Here is a 24722-nt window from a genome sequence, read left to right as displayed (position 1 = left end):
TTGTCTGTTTGGATCTGATAGATGACTACACCCCAGTCAGATATTAAACCGGCATAGAGAGCAAAGGGGAGCAAGACGCAAAGGGACAACGTTTACTCGAGATCAACTTTTCAGAGGGAAAGTACTCTTCAGCTCTACCAATACCGATGTGCGCGTTTCCATCCAGGTTTCCGGAAAATGTCGGATATTTATTCTGTTTTGTGTTCGATAGCTTTCACGGAAATTTATATGAATGTCTTTCATCCACCTGCTTGATTTATCGACGCACATAAATACGCCACCGGAGCGAACCGAATATCTCGCGGATCTTTCACCGGAAGTCTACAAAATATTTTTGGCTGCATTGGAAAAAAAAATAGATAAACATGAGCAAGGGTTTCGGTTTCTGGTCGGCCGACGTGACATGATAATTAAGCCGTAATGAATACGAAACTCCGGGCATTAATATTCACTAAATCATTCATATTCCGTTAAAAGGTCACGAGTCTGGCGGGAACTAAGCCACCTTAACGTCGCTATAGCCCATATCGCCACGTGCCTTCAACATTAGTTAGCCATTATTCAAAGCGACCGTCGCCCAAACCACATCAGTTAATAGTTATGAGTCTTAACTTTATCGTTGTGGGCGTGTGGTCCTAACCGTGGTTAACCCACCAACCCGGAACTCTGCGACCGTTTTACGCCACGCTCGCACCTTCTACTTTATTATTACTAAATTACTCATTTAAACGACAAAACACTAAGAAATCAAATTATTCCTCAAGCACTAAAAACTTATTTTCGGTGGAAAATTGAAAAACATTTTAGGTTTTTGGTTTTACTTCAAAAATTTTCCTAAAAAAATTGAAAAAATATGTTTTTATGTTGGAAGTTTACTTGTATCAAAATTTAGAGTTTTATGTTGATTTTGGATGCACTTTTGTTTTTTGAAATCGTTTTTACTTTTATGGAATACTTGAGGAGGTGGACAGATATTATTACCTTTGTTTATTATCTTGTGTCTAAACATAGCTACGGACAGGCAACACGTACGTATAATATTATATATTACAATAAATTTCCTATATAAATTTTTAATGAAGAAAGGTGTTTATTTTGAAAAAAGATATTTGGCGAAAGATACAATCAGGTATTTTGAAGATTTTTCTGTAATTTAAATGAAATAATCTCAAAAGTTAGTACAAGTTCTAAATTCTTCTTCAGCTTTGCGTGTTTACTTGATATATTACCTATTATAAACACCTACAACAAAATTTTAACAGTGTTTTTTATAACACATATAACACATACAGCTGTTTCAGAAATACGTGTGTTAATTTTAAGACGGAATAAAACTCATAAAATTCAACAACTTTTCTATATAACATTTTGCAAAATTCTAATTTATAATTTTCACTGTGCAAACAGCCAGTCAGTATTTAATAATTTGTTTGTATTTATAGCAACAATTTTCATTGTTGTTTTAAATTGTTTAAATGGTCCGTTTCTATCACAATGAAAATAGTTCGGCTTTTTATTCTTCCCATAGGCGGGTACCCGTTTTAGTATGTTATCTTTTTCCGAATTTTAAATAAATTTGCGATTTTTTTATTGAAAAATTACAAATAGAAAAGATGTTTTATTTGTTGAATTCTGTTACCTGTTAAAATTAAGACACGTATTTCTAATATACTCTGTATACAAAGTCTGTTATGAATGCAGAATTTGTCGATGTTTTCGAGTTTTTTTTTCTAAATTTTTATGAAGGACTTTTTTGCAGAGGTGACGAATTTTTCAAAATTTTAATGATTCTAACATCACCTGACCTGACCTATTACTGTTAATGAAATGAGATTTTTTCAGTTTTTCTGACTATGTTGGGCCAAAAAATAGTTTCTACCACAAAATTTTTTTTGTAATAGTAACTTTGAAGGGGTGTGTTTCAGTTATGTCTTATTTGCTTTCCCCAGCATTTCCAGGTTGTGTAAAGTTTTGTTTTGTTTGTTTACACCCTTAATTAAGACTCTCATTTAGCCAAAGTTATAACGCTAAACTGGACTTGTCCTTAATTCCGGGCAACATTACATCCAGCCGTCCGTCCATATTTGATCCTTGCGGCAATTTCCCTCGTCTATAAACGCGTCTACTTCTTAAGTACGCCTCTTATCGTTGGCAGTCGTGTCGTAATTTGATCGAGCCGTGCGGCGGTTAGGTATGTTTGTCACCCCTAAGGAAGGCGGGCGGCAGGCAGGCATTTACCCCGAGCTATTAAAATTCTCCGGGTGAGCAAGAGTCGCAGTAACAGTGTGGCACAACTGGCGGCATGATTCACATGTAAATGGCAACACGCGCTGCTGTGCCGATCATAATCCTGACACGCTGTGACGTGCCATCAAGGCCTGCCTTGCCTTCTTCTTCCTTCAGGATCATTACGTCCAAGGACCAACTTCATTTCCCTCGTGCGGCGATTTTTACATGCACCCTCTAATAAACGGACAGGGCCGCAAAAATCGTGAATTATTACCGCCCCTAATTTATGCGCTGCACAGCCGCCATAATTATTTTTCATTTTGTCATCGAGCTGCAACCAGCCGAGCTGAATGTGGATGTATGGGGTCTTTTACCCTTTTATTCCCTTTCATGATTACGCGTAATCGAATACCGAGGACAGGTACATCTCTGCGAAAAACACCGCCGCTCAACGGGCGGAAAATACAAAGTTTCGTGATTTAAAAACTCTACTTAGGTGCCAAAACAAAAACAGAAATTAGATATTAAAATCAGGTAATTTAGGAAAAATAAAAACTTTTTTTTGCAATAAATTTTATTATTGAACTTAAATATTGTTCTAAATTCGATGTTGTAAAATTACAGTTGGGAGTGCAATATCTATTTTATATCCAATAACAAAAGGTTTATTTGTTTTGCAATTTTTTGTGCACTAAATAAACAAGTAGGATGTGAATTTTATATTTTTATTGGTCAATTACTCATTCCTGGAACAAATGAGACACCAGTGAACCGGTTTAAGGGTCGATCTTTTTCACAGAACGGGATTTCGCCTTAGATGCGAATAAAATGGCCAGTTTTGCTTGGTTTTTGAAATAATTTGTTTTTTTTTTTGACTAAAACTAACTTTTTAAAATTATTACACAAGAACTAATAATTCTAGAAAAGTAGAACACACGACTAATTAAAATCTACCCTGTGGACTTTTGACACTTCTACGTAAATAATTTTTTTATTTTAAAATCAAGGCTGATGCAACTTTTTTCGAGTTTAAAGAAAAGCCTTTAAAAATTGCGTTGGAAAGTTTTCTAAAATCGGGTCTCTAGTGATTACAAGTTTCGTCCGCCTAAGCACGTGCTAATTCATATCAAAGAAATATTTGTGGCTCATTTCAAACTCCAATGCGATTAAATTATGCGGTTCAGTGAGTGTGCTGAATGCGTTAACTCGTTTCGGCTGTATCATTGTAGTTTTAACATCTTTATGTGGCGGATGCACCCTTCGTTTCGAATGATTGATTGGTTGGTGTTGAAAAAATTATGTTAGCAGGTGGTCATCGCCCAATATTTGCATTTAGTTCTTAGTTGAATTGTATTTTGTGTGGAGGGAAAAAAGGTGGTGATGAGTAAGAAGCAGCGTCTGAGTTTCTAAGGAGACGTCGGTTTGGTTTGCGAGGGCATAGTTTAGGGCAGGGCGGATTCCTTCCCCTGCAATCCCGCGGACAACAGCTCCGGCTGGCTCGAGAAGAATGCTCGGATCAGACGATATTAGATTCCCTGCACATAGCTGCCCACCCGTCCCTATTTTTCTCCTGCAACGCGCGATATATCTGCCAGAGCTGGACAGAATTCTTATCCCGACGAATTCTTTCTCTTCTTTTCCGCAAACCGGCGTTGGCTTACGTCTCCAGGACCGGGTTCAGTTTGTTTAACTGTGGAACCTCCAGCCGTAAATTGAAAACATTCAAGCCACTAAATTACGCTGAAATAAGTGGTACACCAAAAATTACGCAAATAACTGTATTTTTGTTAAATATGATTTAGGATCAATTTTTTAATTGAATTTAAAAGACTATCAACTAATGTTGTTGAGAATCTGTTTTTTTGATATGTATTTCCTGGCAAAAACGTTAACATTTTAAGACAATATAAGTTAAAAAAAATTATTTCAACAGAGTACAGAATTTACATGACCAACCGGTATTGGCACATAGAATATAAATTTCGCAATTTACTTATTGATTCCCCACATTTGTAAACACTGCATCTTTCTACTAAAGAGACAAATTATTGCATAACCATTTTGAATTCGTTCATTCGGTTAACGAAAAAATAGTTAAATTCTTGAGCTTTCGAAACTATGCCTAAAGACACAGTTTCTTAAAGCTATACTGCTTGACTATACTTGTAGTTAGCAAACGGTGTTGTCCTGATAAATGAACCAATGCTATTTTTTTAATTATGGATAAAATTTTGCTTAAAATAATACTAGATAACGTGTGAAAAAATGTGCAAATTAGTTTTCGGGGATTTCTGGTGCGGTCACGAATCGCCTCGGCAGCATTTTCGCACATGTTACACATAACGACCGAGCAAATGGAATCCAATAAGCGATTTACGAGGCCAAGACGATTTACAGCTTGACGCATAAACATTGCAATATCCGGGCGGTAGTCCGGATCCCGGAATGGCGCACGATATTGTGCCATACAGTTCGTCACTTGTCATCGGGTTTAAACGAGCGCTCGTAAAGTCGAGCTTAAGGGAAGGCGAACTCATTCGCTCGCCCCCTGCTCACCACTTTTACCTGTTTATAAAGGATAATAAAGCCTTATTGCAGCCCCGACATGGCGCCATATTTTCTCGACTCCGGTCTTAACCTCCGCAAGTTCCGGTTTTAAGTGTTTGCCGACTTCCTTCACCGAAACTGAGATCCATTATGAGGTCGCGGCTTGAATACACACTTATTTGCTCCACGTGTAATGGTCAAGAACAAAACTGTTTTTCTCTAATTTAAAACTCGCAATATGCATGATAATGAAATCGCGGTTGTGGCAACATTGAAAAAATATAAAACTACAGCGGTGGTAATAAAAACGGTTATAAGTTGCGATCCTGCGGTTTTATTAGCGAACACTGATTTCGGAAAACTACTATAAAATTCTACAAATTTAGTGGTTACCGGGAACTGTATTTTTGTAGCATGTGCTAGTGTTTTGAAGTAAAAAACTAAACTTTTGTTAACACAGTAAGCTTTTAATAAACAGGAAAATAGAGACTGAGTTTACAACTCCCATGGCCTCTTTCAGGGCATGAGCTTATGCAAACAATGGTAATGATAATGTCGCCCACTATGAGGTCGTGTTAGCATTAGGTAATATTCGATTATTGAGGAGGGTGCCTTTCGGCAAAAGCAATGAGAGGAATTACTGTCAAACGTTATTAGAGCCTTAATGTTCGGCTGTAATCAGCGCTCCTGTACCTTAGCCATGGAATTACCTGACAATGTTACACAATATGTGCATTTATGGGATTAAATGGTGCAGAGAAACTCCGACTTTTCTACCATATGGAGTGCTCCATCAGCGACTTAAGCCCTCGAACTAGGGACGATATTTTTAGAAGTGTTTTTTTCATGTTTTTGGAAATCCTAGCAGATAACACGTTGATAAGATAACGTGAGAGCCGCCATTTTCTTGCAGGTGTATACTATCGACACTTGGGAACTCACACCTGAATACTCATTCACCTGATACTCTTTGAGCTGATGTTTACACGGGATAATATCTCTGGATGTATCGAATAAAAATTAAATTATTGTTTATACACTTTTATTGGTTTTGGAGCGGGGCGGACTGATGAATGAATTTTAGGCAAATACTAGTCCGCGGTGATAAAATACTCGACATGTCAACAAAACAAATATGCGGAGACACTTTTAAGCGCACTAAATAAATATCACTCACTAAATATGATTTTAATTAAATGCCATTGATGTTCGATAAATGCCCCAATTTTTTCTGCGTATTTATTCGTCCAAAGCCAATATTTCGGATGCATTGGTAAATAGAATAATTTTTTTGAGCAATAAACAATTTTACAAGAAGATCAATAACTCAATAAACACGAGTTTCCGGCCAAACTCTAAATTATCCGAAGTTCTGATACTGATATTTGTCTAAAAATTGGAATACAACCATAATCTTTTAAGTTTTGCTGAATGAAAATATGTTCCAGTTTTAGTTCTGTTTGAAAAAGTGTTTGTTAAACTTGTTCAATTTTGAACTCACTGAAACAAAGATCTAAGCTTTTCTGTTAAATGCCCAAAAAAATTAATATGAAAGTTACCGTTTTTTTTAATGAAAAATGCAAATTTAAACATTTTTAAAAAACCATAAATATTTCGAAAACAGCTAAATTAAGATATGTATGTAAGAAAAGGTGATGAAAACATTTTTAAAATAACTCGAGCAATCAAAAAACGCAGTAAAAAGTAGCTTTTTATTTAAAATAAAAAAACTTCAGGCTGGTAATTTTTGATTAACCCTCTAATATTTTTTCTATGTGGGGATAGGTAGGATTGATAAATAGATAAGAACTCGTTTTTCTTATGAATTAATTTTATTTGAGAGTATACACATCGATAAAAATGGGATTTATGAAGCTGTCCATCGAAGTTTCAGTCTTAATTTCGTTGAGTATTCAGGGTTCTATCATATTGTGTTCCTCGTCGGCGCAAAAATATGAATTCTGCATGGAATACAGCCGATCGATGGGATTAAGTCCGGGATTTGCATGAGGCGGATTTTGGTGAGCCATGGGTGGCGTCATAAACATATTTTGTTGTCCGGAATCAAGCGAAGAAGGAAATGAGATCCCCATGTAAGCAGCACCATCCTCTCGCCTAACGTCGCCCAGCCCTAAACAAGCCTCGCAAACAAAAATAATAAAACAACGCCGGCTTATACCTGAGAAGGCGTGCAGCGGCAAGTTGTTGTTGGTCTTGAAATACGATCCGTCTTCCATCTCCTCTTTGATCGCCAGAAAGTGGTGCTTGGAGTCGGCTCTGGGGTGCATGAGGGCGTCGCCGTCCCCGGGCGTCGTCTCCGTGTCACTGCAGCTATCGTTGTAAAATGGCGTCGATCGCGGACCTGCAAAAACGTCCTTCCGCTCAATTAAAAATTAATTAAAGTGGATCTACTCGCTTTGTTCCTCCTCTTTGACGTTGAGTTTCTTATCGTCGTTGTCGGCGTCTTTGCCCCCTTTGTTGTCCTGACGCGCTTTCTTTTGCATCTTTTTCATCTTGGCGCGCTGGTTCTGGAACCAAACCTGCCGGAAACAACGCGATTACTTCCGTCTGACGTGCCAGAAAAATGATCGCAATTCTTAACGAATAGTTGCACTCACTTGAACTATTCGGACGCTCAGGCCGGTATCTTTGGCGAGAGCTTCTCGAACTTTGCGGCAGGGTTTGGGACTAACTTCAAAAGAAGCTTTGAATGCCCTTCGTTGCTGAGTTGTGAGAATTGTTCGAGGTCTTTTGGGGCCGCGACGACCGTCGTGGGCCCGACTCGACGGCAAAAGTTCGTCGCAGATAAATTCACCTGAGACAACAAATCGGTACTTTTAACACAAGATGATTATTTCTCTTGAATATAAAGAGCAAAAATAAAAAAGCATTAAAATGCGTTTGAAATTATCTATCTTTTCGTGAAAATCCGGAGCCGCTCCGGGTAATGGTCCCGGCCACAGAGGTATTTAAAATTTCTCGCTAAAAAAATCATAACGCAAAAACTAAAAGTCGTAGAGCAAAACGGTTTATTTCAGTGAATTTTGCGTCTCATTTTGAGTATTGCATCTATTTTTCACAATATTATCATACTCGAAAACATATTTAAAAAAATATTATTAATTTTCAAAAATGGTGGATGCGCCGGGTTATTTATTAAAAAATTTATAACTCAAAAACTAAAGGTCTTAGAGCAAAACGGTTGGTTTTAGTGAATTTTTTGGCTCATTCTACGTAGTATACCAGCTTTTCACTAGATTTAAAAGTTTGAAATTTTTTGCTCAAAATTCTCCGCTCACACTTACCTTCATAAAAATAGTAAAAAAAAATCAGCTTATTGTACCAAACTGTTATGGGCTTTTCTGTGCCTTTAGGACTCTCTCGAGTTATTAAAAGTATAATAAAAGTCAACAGGTTCGATTTTTGAATGTTTCAATTTTCCAATTTTTGCTAGATTTTTGTCGATTTTTATCGAGCATTTATCGAGCAATAACACCGAAACTATTAGTGATAACCCTCTGAAGTTTGTTATCGTTGGAAAGCCTTTTTGATTACCTATCTTTTTCAAAAAAAAATATTGTTCTCCGGTTAATAATTTACGTGAAAATTGCAAATAAAAGGAAAAATAAGTAAGATTTAAAAAAAAATTATAATTAAAAAACTGTTGGGAATTTGGCGATTCTCTCTACGCCAATTGATTTCTCAGGTCATTTTACATGGTTTTAGACCAAAATAGTTTCTCATGTTCGAATAGTTTTGCCGTAAACTGAGAAAATAAAAAAATTGAAAAATGTGTAAACACCCTCAGTGTCTCCGAAAAATTCAAAATTTAAAAAAAAATTGCTAAAACCCATCCTATTTCATAGATTTTGATCTGCTCTTTACAATGGAACAAACTGTTTTGTTCTCAGTCTTATAATAGCGTCGTAATTGCTGTATAAAAACTGTAAAAAGTGAAGATTTTAAGTTTTTTGTGACTTTTTCACAGAAACTAAAAGACTAACAAAAAACGGTTTATTCCATTGAGTTCTACTGCTCACTCTACGTATTATACCAACTTTTCGTGAGATTTCAAAGTTTGAAATTTTTTGTTCAAAATTTTCCGCTCACACTTATCTTCATAAAAATGGTAAAGAAAAATTAACTTCCTATAGCAAAGTTTTCTGGGCTTTTCTATGCCTTTAGGGCCTTCTCCAGTTTTTAAATTTAAACTTGAAATTAATTTTAGTAAATGTGAGGGATTTATAATATTATTATGTATTAATTTTTTACTGCTTCTCAAAAACTAAAAATCATTTTCTATGCATGCGAATTTTATTCGTTATAAATTTTTATTAAACTTTATTCATTACTTGTACCATGTCCAAACCCTTGCATCATCTCCACTTCCTTCTCGTAGTCGATCCTGCAGAAAAGCTGTCCTTGTTTGATGACGTAGAGATCTCCTTTCTGTAGTCTTATTCCGCACACCACGCACACGAAACATCTCAAATGGAAAATATTCTCGCTGGCTCTCATCACCAGTTCTTCAGGCGCTATTCGTTCCGAACATGCCAAGCATTTCTTTACGAACAGCCTAAAAATGAATTAAGGGGGACGTGATTAGCAATCGATGTTTAATAGCCTGGAATAGACGCCGCGCCGGAGTTTGAATCATACGCTGTGAATATATTAATTATTGTGGTGTCGTTTTATGCCGCGGCCACACGTGCGACCTCACTATTGTGCGGACCGACAGCTTGCTGCCGAAAACAGGGGCGCACGCCAAGGGATCAATATTTTTATAAAAAAATAAAGATTATTATTTATTTGTTTCTTAGCCAAATCTTATTTAAAAATATTTACATTACCACGTAGAAAATGACTATTATTTACCTAACAGTAGTACTTTTTTTATTCCATCGTTTAAAGTACTTATTTTAAGATACTCAGCTAACTACAGTATAACGTTATCAAGTTCTTCATGACTTGATAAATTTTTAGTTAACAGTTTTATCAATGGTGTTTTAATGGTTTCTTGCAGCCCAATTGTTCCGCCACTGTCTCTGCACAAATTTGCCCTACATGAAGCGACCCCGCTTATACATCTCAGTTAAAAAGCCGCTAGGGCGAGGGAGTCATGTGTGCATCTCATTCGTACATCCCCTCGTATTACAGGTGTCCAAAAATATTTGTTCAACAACAACCTAGAACGAAATAAAAGCCGGGCTCCAATATTGAAGTGAACGTAAGAAAAGTAATTAGAGAATTCACACGCTATTGATCAAAAGTTTAAGAGCAAAAGTTAAACAGAGAGCGCGGGTCGTCGTGTCTTTGACAAAAACTCATTTCTGGAACTTTCTAACTTGCCGTCAAACTCTCCAAATATTTGCCTTCGCGTCGAAGGTTGCCTTAAATGACATAGATATATATATTCGAGGGCAAAGTTTATCCAAAGCAGGCGAAAGGGAAGTTGCGTTCTTTACCTGCTTATGATGAGACTAATAATAATAATTAAAATTTGCGGCAAAGGGATCGCAAAATTGTTGATTTCTGATGGGTGGGTTTTACCCCGAAATAGGGGGTTAGCAAAACTCACAATCTCACGCTTTGGCGGAGGCTGAAACGGAGCAATATTTACACAAGAACGACACACTGGCGTTGTTGACCAGCCGGAGCTTCAATATCCTGGCCCAAGGCAGTGCACACGTGACTAACCTTGAGCAGGACGAGATTTATATATTTGCGAGAGCGGGCCTTTATTGCTAATATAATAATAATAACGTTTATTGTCAATAAAGCTAAGTTAAAAAAAATACGTAGAAGCTTATCAGACTCGTCAATAAAAATATATAACCATGGCACAATAGGTCTACATTTCTACAATAAAATTATACAGTGTGTCGCTAAGTGAATGTGGGATCGTAGTAGGTTTTAAAAGTTTGTCACTTCTTTCAAGAAAAAATGAACAATGTTAGTATATGAAAAATTTGCTTTTACTCGTTGCCTGGGTAGATAAAAATTGTTTCTTTTTAGAATTTTTATAGAATCCTACAATCTTTTATAAACAGTCTGTATTTAAAAGTCCGTTGTCTTAAGTTAATCGTGCAAACTTTTGAGGTGAGGAATATACCACGTTTTATTTTTATTTCTTCTTTTAAGGAAAAACATACACATATTAAATTAAGTTAAAAATGTTTTATAAAACTACGGTTACGACAAACATTCACGATTATTACGAGACCATTAATTGGCCTTTTTACGTTTGCGAGGCCTAAATCAGTCACACTGCCGTTTGCATGCGAGCTGGCCAAATCTGTGAAAACATTTCATTTGAGCATTCGCAACAAGAGTTATAAATAACAAACTAAACGAAACTTTATCAAAACACAATTGCTGTGGCACCGGAATCGGCGTGATTGATGCCACTCTTGTCGCTTTTAATTCGAGTAATAGTAAATAGTCAAAGCTTTGTCAAATGCTGGAGTGTAATAATAAAATCGAGTCAGATACAGCGGCGGCATTGTTAATTTTGTAAAAACGTCGATGTTTTTCGTGAAAACTCATATATGGGAACAATATCTTGTGTTATTGTTGTAAATAAAGGAATGTGGAGGCTTTGTTCTCTATTCGGCGATGTATGAAAGAGTTCCTCCAGGGGCTCAAATAATATAAACCATGACACGCGACGGTTCGGGAACATATTGCATCGGGGGAGGTTGGCAATATGCTGCCTGCCGTTCTTCCACGATAGTTCTAATCCCGTGTCACATATATGCAGGGGAGAAAATTCACCGACGTCGCTTAGAAATGCATAAAGGGAGACCTTCATTGAGATATATCGGAATCTTATTAACGGAGGTACGCTTAATAGACCGCTTCAAACAAGTATTGAGAAAAATAAAGAAATTTGATCGTTTATTGCTCATTTTAGAAGGAAATAAGTTAACAAAAACATTTTTAGTGTTGATTATACAGTCAGAGGCAAAATTATGAAATAATCTTATTAAAACAGACAATATTTGGCCTTGGGATTTTTTTTTTAAATACTCAATCTCAACTTGATTTAAAATTTTGAATTTCGGCAAATGGCATTACCAAAATATTAAATGTTATATAACAAAGTTTTTGAAAAATACATTTAAAAAGTGAAAAGCGTAAATTTTGACACCAAAAAAATTCTAATATTTAATAATTCTTTATACATAATGTGCCATTCACCAGCCAGTGAAACATATCTCTGTAATTGGGCAAATGCCTGTTGGAAATAAATGGCTATTATAATTTTTTTACACGATTGTATTTTTAATAATTTTCACCGTATGTTTCTTTTAAGGTTCAGTTCGAGCTTAAGTTTTGATTACGTAAACTCGGTTTAAATTTAACCTAAGTTTAAACCGTAGTTATGTTTCTCAGTGGAAAGTTTAGCTAAGTCGTCACTTATGCATTCATCAATATTTTAATATAATTTATTATTATTATAAAAATCTTAAGGTTAAAAATGTATCTCAATATAATTATTAATTACTAAAATAGCTTTTTCTTATTTCTTGGAACTCTTCCATGCGCGACATTTTTAAATTATGCTTCCTTCTAAAAAGTGCAATTTATCGTTTTCTGGTCATTCTTTCGAAACACAGCAATAAATTAATTTGCACAGTTTGTTGCTTTCTATAAATAATTGAACTGTTTAAAGATTGTGATATAATTAAAATCACTTAAAATTTACATAGCATTAATAATTCTAACATTATTCTTCTCCTGAATGTTGAATTTTGCTGCAACAATTAAAAAAATAATGTTTAATACATTAAAATAAGAGTAAATAAATTATTATCATTATACTTTTTTAGTTTTCTTTAAATACACAGGGTCGCTAAAAAGTATGGATGCAGTTAAATATTATAAAAATTATTCATCAAAACTTATTAAAAATTGATATATGCTTAAAAGTATATAAATTATGTCGTTTCAGATGTTTATTAAATTTCTATCTTCATTTGTTCTTCGGATACAAGGCTAACTTGATTTTTTTTAAATATCAACAAGGGTCAAATTTAATATATTTGAGAAGAGCATTTTTTCTGAGTTCTATGGTATAACACATGCATATCTTAACTTAATCGAAACTTAAAAAAGACATCGAAAATTTTGAAAAATGTAAAATTTTATTAACCTTGGAAATGTTGTTATCTTTATCTATGTTAGCTCATTAATCAAAAAATAAGTAAAATTCCTTGGGGAAGTTGAGGGAGTTGACCATCTCAAAGTTAGGTTACATTTTTTTCAAAATGAATAATAAATGGATAACTTAAAGTCGAAGTATAGACTGCTGATGATGGTATAAATAAATACCGAAACTAGTCCAATTCCTTCTTTTTATTTCCACTTTGGTTAGGCTTCGACTTTAAGTTATCCATTTATTCATTTTGAAAAAAAATAAGTAAAAGTCAAAAATAATTGTTAAAATAACACTTAGAACACGTTTAAATTAAGAAATTTTAAACACGGAATACTTGATTTTTATGCTACAAACGATGTTCAAACTGATTTCTTCTAACTTCTTGGCTTTCTGTCTCCATGATAAACCAACATGAGAATTTTTTTCGCTCAGTTTTACTTAGATGTACTATTATTAAACTAATTATTGCACCCAAGTTTAATTTTTGGCTAAAATACAAGTGACAGATATCGCCAATAACAGTATTTTCAAAGCTAACTTAGTTTTACTATTCCAAAAAAATTTTTTATTTTTATGTTTTTACATTTTAACAAAAGTAAAGGTGGGTATCATGTTAATGTTAATGCTATTTTAAAAATGATTAAATTTGACTTCTCGTGCCATTTATCAATCAAGTTGGTCTTGTATTTTCAAAATAAATGACGATAAAAATTTGAAAAAGCTCTCAGATGATAGAATTTAAACAATTTTAACTGTTCCCCTAATTTCAAGGTTTTCTGTTAAACCGTTCTGAAAATATTTCATTGTATCCATACTTTTTAGCGACATGTTGTTGCCATGGCGCCTGCCCATTACTGTCATTGCTCAAGTTTATTTGTTTATCACAAGTTTAAGTCAAATTGAACTGCAATTTATTTAAAATCTATTTAAAGGGGAATCTTTTGACTAAAGTAATTTTTGATCAATCTCATTTTGGAGTCTCAAGTTCCATACACTTTTTTACACATGTACTAATTATTTTATTTCGATTCGTTCTTTTTTCTGTATTGTTGCCCAATCTCCTTCCGTCAGGATAATTAAGTTTCGCCACATGACGCTGTTCTGTGGCGATTCCGGCAAACTTACCTATCATAATCGAGTCTACAGTAGAGTTTGGAGTCTTTGACGAAACATGTGTGATGCAGGCGGTCCCCACAAGCACAACACTGCACACAATGTTCGTGATATGAGACGTCCATTATCCTTAGAAGGAATCGATCGTTAATGGGTCTGCAACACATGCCGCACAACGGACCTAATCCCGCTGCTAGAAAATCAAAAATCAATTACCCCAAAACCGTCATTTCATCTGCAATAATAATGCCAAAAGTACATTCATCTAATTGTGCACAAATCTGCCACCTGCGGTAAAACTTCATCAATCTCCAGCTTTAAACTCGCTCTCTGAATACATTTAGCAAATTTGAGGGTGTTAATCCGGAACATAAATCCTTTGTTGCCTATTTAACTCTTTAAATCGCGATTTCATGCAACGTCATGCTTATTAGTGTTTAGTGCACCCTCGGTCGAGACTTTAATTTCTAGTCAGATGGTCACAAAGTCAATCTTACAATTTTTACGTTTTTTTTTTAATTGCGAGAGTACAGTTTCGGGTTTGTGTTTTTTTTGGGTGAAAATTGTGCGTGTGCGTGTAAACATTGCTGGAATATTTTATCAATTAGACAGTGCAGTATGCAGGACGTAGAGGGCGAGGGAGCTAATAGGCAAAGAGCCGAATAATCGGATCGTAGGGGGATTATTGAGCTTAACTGAAGCGTGATTAATTGATTCATATAGCAGACAGGACTGTTATTATTGCGGGGCGTAAATAATTCGGATGGCTTACAGGTGATCTGGTCAACTTTCACTAGATTCGAGCAAAATTTTTGTAAAACAATTATTGTAAATTATAATTAAAACTTTGCTAAAAAATAATCTAAAAGACTTTTAAACCAAACGGTGTAGGAATTAACCGCTAAGAGACTGTAGAAGAATTTTGAATCTAAAAGAAAATTTGGAGAATGTAGAAATGTTTATAAAAGAATTTTGTATACGATCTACAAAGGAGTATCTATACAACGAATTGAAAGATGGATAAAATAATATATTCTTAAGAAAAATCTAAATTTCAGTTCTAGAAACGGTTTTAAAAAACAATAGCAAAATTTTTAGAACAAGAGTAGGTACAGAAACAATGCTAAAAACAATTCGGAAGAATTCTTAACGAAACTAGAGAGGGGTTCTTAAAAGGGTATCTAGTCTAAGAGAATTTAGAGAATGTTTTTATAATTATTTTTTATACGTTGTTTTTAAAATTATCTATGTTTTGTGCATTAATTAATGATCATTCTGTTTGTCCTTTTAGTGTTTCAGATATTAATTGATTAATTAAATTGATAAAACATTTAAATAATAAAGTGTACCCACACGTACTTCGTTTTAATTTACATTTGCACTTTTCTTACAATTTTTCGATAAATATAGAAATTACATTTTCGATTAGATAACTAACTGCGGAATTTGGATGGGTATACGTATTGTCTAGATAATCTACTAGCCCTAGTTAAAGAAGAAGATCAAACTGAAAGAAGAAAGGGCGATTGTAAAAATTGTTTCTTTACATAAATTTTAAATTTATTTTAAACTAAAAACAGGTAAATTACCGTACAAACTATTTTCTCTGTCCAAGTTTATTAATATTAATATTTATAAATTATTATTACATACTAGTAGATAGAGATAGCCGGTTCAAAAACCACCTCCACCTCCCTCTACTGCGCATGTGTGAAAATTGTGTCAGTCAGCCGCAGACGCAAGCGCGTAATCGCAGCTCGCTGGCCTGCGACCAGCTGGTCAGCCGGCCTGCGGCCGACTGACGCCATTTGTGATGATGCAAATATATTTATGTAGTATAATAATAATAATAATAATAATAATCGTCGCCATCTTGGAAGTTTGAAAGTCGGCGGCGGTCATTTTTGTTTAATGGTAAATTGGCGCCAAATTTAAATTATTTCAAAATTAATATTTGAAATTAGTCGGCCATGTTTGTTTGTTAAAAAAAATGGCGCCAAAATTTTAATTTATTTAAAAATTAATATTGGGTGTAATGTTGGTAGCGCCGATGTCGTCACAAATTCCGCCTAAATTCTCACGTTAGATGGCGCCACGGTCTGCAAACTTTTCGCTAGATGGCGCTGCCGTCAGCGCAGCCGTCAATCAAAGATGGCGCTGGCCTCCATTTTTTTTTTTTAAACACACCCCCCGCCCGTTTGCGAATATGCAACCAAGAAAACAAGTAGTAGTAGTAGTAGTAGTAGTAGCTTTTTGGGGTTGTGAAATTTTTGGTTTTTGGGGTTGTGAAATTTTGAATATATGATTTTTGAAATGTGCAATTGTGAATACATGAAGTATATATACAATACATGCTGTATTGAGTTAAGCAAAATATCAGAAAATCATCGCGCTTGTCACTAATAACTAATAAAGGAAAGTCATTATTTTATCGATAAGGAAAAAAAACCTAGTATATGTAGTTTTTTATTTTTGTAATGTTGTTTGCCTAACTTGTCTGTTGCGCACCAAGTTTATTTTGTTATTTGTTTAAAATATAATGCAAAAAAAGTTGTTGTTGTTGTTGTTCCTTCCATGGGGAGTCGAACCTCAGGTAGGTAGAGTGGATAGTGCTGTCTATTTTGGAAACCTGAAAAAAATCATAAATTAGTTTTTTAAATAGAGGTGAACATGACACTTACCAAAAAATTTTACATTAATCTTCGTGAACAATACGTTCGAAATTAAAAATGTGGGCATCATGTTCCTGATTTCCATTAGCTTGCTTACGTCCCATATAAATCAAATAAGATCCGAGTCCTTCCATTAGTGTCGTAATTATGGTATCATTCATAACTGCTGTTAGTCGTTTAGGTAAAAAAACTTTACCGACGTTGTCCAGATATGCTACCATCATAACCCCATGTTGTGTGTTTGCCTTGGTTAAATTGATGATTTTATATTTCTTGTTCACTTCCAAATCGTTGGCACTGACATATGTATCAGTATATTCACAGGCAGCAATTTTATTCAGATTTAATAGTTGATCAGCCATTACAGAATCCTTTGAAATTTAAATGCAAAAATACACAGCGGAGCACATACAACTTCTCACAAAGATAGTTTTAATAAAACTGGTGAAATGTGTAAAAAACGGAACTTTTATAATCAATTTTTGCGGTTAACAGATAACACGCTTTCCTAAAAAATAAAAATGAAATAAAATATGATTTAATACTAATTTTGTGGTTTACCTTATCGTAGGAATTTTGTGACGCACTTTTTGTTTGATAAAAATTTGATAAAAATTTTCCTAAAAAATTAAACACATTTTTAGCAATCAAATGTGGTAAACAAATTTAAAAAATTAAAGAATTTACCAAAAAAAGATTATTTATGTTGGTTTTAGAGAAGAATTCAGTAGTCTGAATCGGAAGAATTTGTGGATGAAGAACTTGTGCCGAAGTCAATATTTTCGATAAACTTACGATGCGTCTTTTTGGCACAACTTTTGTAGGTCTGAAGCTGAATTAGATGTTTAAATTAGATGTTTAGAAAGAACGTTTTATTAAGTTGTAATATAAACTTACTGTAAACAAACACTGATGAATACACCAACTACACCAACTATCTTCTTCACGAGTATAATCTGTTAAATTTTCAACCAGGACTGCATTGTGTGTAATAATCTTTTTAAAAGATAATTTTTTCAATTGAATTAAGATGGGTTCTCGCGGACAATTAATGTTAAATATAGATAAAGTTTTAGGTCCCGCTTGTATGACACTCTTAGTAAACTCATCATATTCAAAGTAATTATTTTCATTAAAAAAGTACAGCTTTCCGTTTAAATATCTAAATGTCCTTGTTATTTTATTAGGAACACCTTCAAATAATTCGTTTGTTAAACCAGGAACATTATATCCAGAGATGCAACTAGATAATGTAATATATGTATTATCTCTGAGAAAAAGATAAATACCACCTGAGTAAGTTGTTATCGCTGCCGAAATTGGACTTGATATTTTAAATTCTTCGCTTATAGATTTCGGATAATTAGTTTTAAATCTAAAAGTAGATAATGAAAAAAATATAAACTTCAGCTTTTACAATAATTACTATATCATCTGTTGAGGGTTTATGATAAATTGTTGTAAATTCTTCAAAATCTTTTGGTAAAAAATGTTAACCGCCCAGTAATTAATTAAGGTTTTGGATATGAATTTTTACCTATTTCAATTAAACAAATCCACTTTTTTTATAAAAGATGTATAAATGTGTTTTAACTATTAGAAATGTATATATTGTTTGTAAACTATTGGATATAAATTTTTTGGGGAAAATGATTGTAACGATAAATTAATAATCAAATACAACTGGATATTTATAAAATTTTTGATTCATAAATTTACAAGAAAAAAACGTTAGACAGGAAATAAGATCACAAAAATAATCAGAATGAATATTATTTTTTATTATACATAAAACAAACTACATACTTAAACTAAAAAAGTCATACACCTAAATAAATTTTTAATTGCAGTTTTTAAGCCAAACCTAACGCTATGAACATCATAAAAAACGCTATGAACATCATAAAACGATCCAACATGTATGAGGTTTAATGTACCCATACCCAAATGTCAATTATACCCCGCTCCTCATCGGTGTCTATCGCGGCGGTCAAGCGCCCCACGGTAAAAATATCAAAATAACCTCCAAGGGATGGGGGCGGTTCCAGTCGCAGATAGATGTTAATAAGGGAAACCCACTCGAAGGTGCCCGCGGGAATTTGGGTGAGGAGGTGGTCCACCTCCTCTTCGGTTAACCCAGCGTGGTTAACAACCAAATCTGGGTTATAGTCCCCATAGTAACCTGCGGGATGTTCTGTAACAAAAGAAAGAGAAATTTAATAAATAGATTACATTAATTTATTAAGACTGATGATGAAGTGTTGTAATTAAATTTCAAACAATTGATTCGGAAAAAATTTAAAATAAAATAATGTAAAAATTATTTCTACTTACTAGACATGATGGTTGTGTTGACTGTTGATATTTCAATAAAAATTATTTCACACACTAAAAGTTGATCCCTTTATACTTTTTGTAATCTTAACTAGAGTGGAGAGGGCAGGTTAATGAAGTAGGAGAAGGAAACGAGATTAAAACTTTAAACGTTTATTTCGGTAAATTCTGAATTACATAATTATAAATAAACCGTACATTATTAAGACTACAGATACATATTTTAGTTTTTAAGTAATGATGCATACATAACGGAAGTTGTGGTTGCAATTTTGGACAAGAGTTTGCTTCCTCCAAATTGATGATCCTAGGGTAAAAGTCCTTTGAATCGAAAAATTGTCTTAAAAAATCCTCTTTAACGCTTCCTTTTACGTAAATAATATCGATAACATCATCGATAATATTTTCTTCTAGTATGTTATAAATATTTTCATAGTCGATATTTCCACTGTTGTAACGTAATAGATGATGATTTAATTCTAAATATTTCACTTGTTTTTTTACATCTGCACTTAGTTGACGAAACGGCACCGGTGATTTAAACAAATAGTGACCAGTTCGATGTCCATCAAATATTGTTAATTCTTTAACGATGAATTCAGGTATATAAAATCCTTGAACATCAATCACTACTACCTTCATGTTGAACACTTAAATCTAGACTGAAAAATTTGTTCACGATGAGCAGAATTTAAGATCTCCTTTAAAATATTTTTCATTTGATTAATTCTAAACTTAAACCTTTCTCTGTCTGCAGCGCATTGTATCCAATAGTTTCCTTTTCTAGCATCTTGATAAGCATATGACCAAACTATTAGATTATGTACTTCCGGAGCACTATCACTTATAGTAACACTTTTTTTCATCCTTATATCAGTTGTCTAATTATTCCTGTTAACGGATAGTACTGCATTATTCTATCATGAATGATAATACAATAAGCTCTTGTATCGGCTGGGAAATTATTATCGCTTTCAAATTCTAAGCTGATATCAATGGTGGAACTTCGAATTGCTTCGTTTTGCTTGGAACAGTCTAATACAAATATCGGTCTTTTTGTATAATCTGTATAGCTTAATATAGGTTCAGCACGATCTTTTCCATTAAATTCCTTATAAAAATCAACGTAAGCTTGATATGCTTCTAAATATTTATTTTTAGCAAATTGTAGTTTCCATGTTTCATATGGATAAACATTTGAATTCAACCATAAACGTACGCTTCTTACATCACAATGATCAAATAGAGTAACATCAGACTTTGGATTATTTTTTCGGTTTGTTTGAAAGCAAACGATAATAAATCTTGGTCTTTCTAATTGAGTAGATGTTTTAACTCTCCAGATGTCGTTATTAGTTTGTCGAACTGATGGAAGTTCATGAATTTCCCATTTTCTGAACGGTAACGATATAACACGATCTTTGTTGATCCCTTCTAATATAGTTAATTTAATTTCATCATTTGGGTAAACATGTTTTGCTTTTAATTCAATATTGTTAATCTTAAGTGTCGCTTTTCTCGTTCCGGTAGAAATGAAACAATTAGCATCGTTACGACTTCGTATTAATCGAAGTTTTTGATGACCGCTAACTATCCGATGATAATCAAATGGTAAATTTAACAGATAAGATAAAGGGATTCTAAATGAAAACGTATTATCAGTTTCATTAAATGTCTTCAGTTGTTGACTTTCTTGATCATTCCATCCAGCGAGAGTTAATGCTCTTACTTCATCTTTGCCATAACATAGAAAAGTTTTGATTGTAGATACTGTTCCGACTTCACGTACACTATCTAACTCAACATTATTCAATTCATAGCTTACATTCTCAAATAAATATGCTGCTGCATTATTAGTCAAGGTTACATTTCCACCGCCAGTTTCCGGTACCGGATCTGGTATGAACTCACCGTCCACTTGTATAAATGATTCAAAGAGAGAAATCCAAATATCTCTCTGATTAATTATAATTTCGATTTCATCATTGTTATCGAAAGATCTTACTTGCGGACTATATGTATGTTCTTCCTCTTTACTTATGCTGTCGTCTATTTCCGGTGAACTGTAAACCTGAAGTTTGCTGGCGGACATTATATCCTAACGATTTAAGAATCTGCACGCTCTGATGTGATAATGTCGACTGATGACAAGATACTGACTGATAATTTGATGGATTGTATGATTTTTTATATTGATTTTGAAACACTAAACCCATGTTTATGCTTCTTTTTTCAGAGCAAGACGAATATTGATTGTTTGACCGTTAAAATCTATAGGACAATGGTCTTGATCAACAATATCAATAGTTAGGTTAGGTATATTGGATCTATTAATGATAGGTAAATAAATAGGATTTAATGGTTCCACAAAAATCTGTTCGGCTGGACTAACACTTAAAGCAGTTTCATAAAGAGTATGAGATTCTTTGTTTTTGTAGAAAGAACCTCTTACAATATTACACTCGATACGTATTGTATTAACCTTAATTATGTTAACAGGTAAATCACTTTCATGTAATTGTCTTGCTTTAAGTTTCCTTTTAGAAAAACCTAACAATTTACCAATACTATCTTCGTGAGCGAAATTAATGTCGTAAATACTAAATATCTCACACTTTAATGTGTTTTCGTTAGCCTTCAATGAAAATGTATTCTGTTTTTGAGCATCAGTTGCAGATCGTCCACTAAGAATAATTTGTATATATTTTTCTATAGCAGCTATTTCATAAGCACCTTTCGGAAATGTTATCACTTTTTCTTCAGTAGTGTTCGGAGCAAAATAATAAAATTTATTTGTACCCTCTTCTATATTTGGTATATTATTGTTAGTATAAAAACCGATTAAAGCTATAGAATAATTCGAATTTTCTTCAAGGTCAATGGGTGGCTCATAGTGTTCAGACAGCGTACTTTCAACACCTGTTAGGGAGAATGTCTTATACATGACTGAATAAAATACATGATTATCTCATCTTTTATTATGTAAAAACATCAAACATAAATGTCCGCAATTATATGATAAAAATTGATAACGATCATGATTAAAGTAAATATTACAATTTCCTAAGTATCGTACTAATTCTAGAGGTGGCTTTAGATTTCCATAACTATCAAAATAATCAACCTGTTTATTTGTTTTTCTATAACAAACCCAATGAGTTCCGGATCCTTTTTTAGAGTCCAAATTAATGATAGCACATTCTGTCTTATCAGGTTTCATATGAATTAATTCATCTCTCATAAAAACGCCTTTAAATTTGGGTAGTTTTAATAATTTAGCATATCTTCTTAAATCATTATCAGTTAGTGCCCTATTAGGCAGTTTTATTGGTAGTTTTTTGGAAATTTACGTAAATACAATCCATAACCTCGTGGTTGCTTTCGAAGATATAAACCACTTCCCGCCTTCCCGATAGCGATATCTTCCAGTACTTTATTATGACGTTTATTCTCATCTAATTTCTGTTTCGCTGCTTTAGCATCATTTACAGCTTTAGTTATAGCAGCAGCACCTCCGCCCATAGCCCCTAAGGCACTAAGTCCTCCAAAAATTAATGGTAACAATGGTAAAAATCCTCCTGTTTTTATAGGTATAATACGAGGAATTTTTATACGCTTACGACCTCCAGATTTTCTAACTGCTATACGAGCAGCTGATAATGCAGATTTTATATTATCATATCCCTTATTTTCTAAATTTGATAAAAGAGCTTTATGAAAAGGTTGTTGTTTTTTCTGTGTCCTCTTTCTAGATTTCTTTGTCTTCCTTTTCGATTTTTTCCTTTGGATTCCCATACCTAATTTCCTTTTGACTTTCATTGCGTTAGTTACAAACCAGGCACTTGCTTTTTCACCAAATGAAGCGTCTTTAGACTTAACACGTGACCATGCACTATCTTCTAAAATTCGATCCGCTTGATGTCTATCTTTTAAATCGTTGGAATTAGCGTAAGCTATATCGTGCGTTTTACAAAAGCTGTCAAGCTTGTTTATTCCAGGATCACCTCGTTCTAACCGTTTCTTAAGTTTTGTACCAGGTCCGCAATATTGATATCCTGGTAAATGTAATTCAAAAGGTAATTTATTGATTGCAGTATTTAATAGTCCTTCCCCTTTGAAAGACAACATTTAACTGAACTTTTTTCCCTATATAAACCTTCTTATAAATGTTTTTAATTTAGTATGAAAATGAAAGTGTTAAAGCAAAAATTACAATTACCTATCATAAATCATGATTATAATAATGTTGATAATAAACATAAAATGTCTCATCGACATGGTACACTTTTACCCGAATCAATACGTTGTATAATTTGTGGACCTTCTGGTGGAGGAAAAACTAACATATTATTGTCTTTATTGTTTGATCCCAACGGATTGAAATTTGAAAACATATATATTTATTGTAAATCATTATATCAACCGAAGTATAAACTGCTTAGTGATGTGCTACAAAAAATTAAAGGAATGGAATATAACCAGTATGAACATAATGAAGACGTGCTAGATCCAAAAGATGCAAAAAATAACTCTATTTTTATATTTGATGATGTCATAATGTGTAATCAAGCTAAGATAAGGGATTACTTTTGCATGGGCCGGCATAAAAATATTGATAGTTTCTATCTCTGTCAAACATATACAAAAATACCGAAACATTTAATTCGAGATAATGCAAATTTATTGGTAATATTAAAACAAGATCTGTTAAATTTAAAACATGTATATGAAGATCATGTTGGTGCTGATATGAAATTCGAACAATTCTGTGAAATATGTCAGGAATGTTGGAAAAACCAATATGGTTTTTTGGTTATATGTAAAGATAATGAATTAAATAAGGGTCGATATAGAAAAGGGTTTGATCATTTTATTCAAGTGTAGAGTGATATCTATTTGAGAACGTTTCCAGACCGGTTAATATCAGTTTCACAGCGGTTAGTATCGGTGCGATATCGGTTAATACCGGTTCCAAAGCGGTTAGTATCGGTTAGATACCGGTTAGAGACCGGTTAATATCGGTCTCAGACCGGTTAGTATCGGTGTGATATTGGTTAATACCGGTTCCAGAGCGGTTATTATCGGATAGAGACCGGTTAATATCGGTTTCAGACCGGTTAATGTCTGTTAAAAAGCAGTTCCTGATCGGTTTGAGATCGGTTAATATCAGTTTGAGACCCGTTATAATAGCAGTCGAATAAGAAGTTATATAAACAATAATTCTGATTTGTTCGGTTAGTTTATAACATTAAGCGGTAATGATGGGTACCAAACCAGATCAAAACCTTAAAAGACATATATTAAAAGCAGCTGATTCAATTCGAAAGAAGTATAAAGCCATAAAGTTAAACAGCAGTGAAGCGGATGAGTCAATTAAAAAGCTTTTTCAGCCTGTTATAAATCCTTTAGAAGAAATTTCAATAAAATTGGAGAAGCAATCTCCACCACCACAGCAACAACAACAAAAACAACACAAAAGACCAAAACATCATATTCAAAAGCAAAGGAAACAATTTCTTAAACTACCAAAAAAAGAAAAGATTAAACAAGAACTTGAACTACCAGTTGAAGAAACATATGAACCTAGTACATCACTGCGACAACCAGAAGAAATATATGAGTCATTACCAGAAATAAAAGAAGAAGATGAAGAAACCAAATCTGAC

General features: G+C 33.6%; 1 protein-coding gene and 1 long non-coding RNA gene across 4 annotated transcripts in view; both read right to left on the bottom strand.

Annotated features, from left to right (window-relative positions):
• Positions 1–6589: 6589 nt before the first annotated feature.
• Positions 6590–24722, bottom strand: part of LOC655506 (uncharacterized protein) — a 28689-nt gene continuing 10556 nt past the window's right edge. Inside the window, exons 2-7 of one of the 2 annotated variants that reach the window (XM_064358771.1) lie at positions 14063–14243; positions 9129–9352; positions 7395–7591; positions 7193–7316; positions 6956–7138; positions 6590–6907 (exon numbers count right to left, since the gene is read on the bottom strand). In XM_064358771.1, the coding sequence (XP_064214841.1) occupies positions 6690–6907; positions 6956–7138; positions 7193–7316; positions 7395–7591; positions 9129–9352; positions 14063–14243 (1127 nt within the window). In that variant the 3' untranslated portion in view covers positions 6590–6689. The remainder of the gene's footprint in view (positions 6908–6955; positions 7139–7192; positions 7317–7394; positions 7592–9128; positions 9353–14062; positions 14244–24722) is intronic. The other variant, XM_064358772.1, reaches the window with a different exon arrangement.
• On the bottom strand, positions 16501–19071 carry LOC135265875 (uncharacterized). Of its 2 annotated transcripts, XR_010333734.1 has the most exons (6): positions 19057–19071; positions 17620–18916; positions 17410–17554; positions 17284–17342; positions 16732–17230; positions 16501–16679 (listed from the first exon to the last, which is right to left on the bottom strand). It is a non-coding gene; the product is annotated as an uncharacterized LOC135265875 (long non-coding RNA). The 2 variants fall into 2 exon arrangements; XR_010333733.1 differs by having other exon boundaries at positions 17284–17554.

Source organism: Tribolium castaneum, chromosome 1, assembly GCF_031307605.1.
Source record: "Tribolium castaneum strain GA2 chromosome 1, icTriCast1.1, whole genome shotgun sequence".
Lineage (NCBI taxonomy): Eukaryota > Metazoa > Arthropoda > Insecta > Coleoptera > Tenebrionidae > Tribolium > Tribolium castaneum.
The sequence above is the reverse complement of the archived record's forward strand: the minus strand, read 5'-3'. Positions and strand labels throughout refer to the sequence as shown.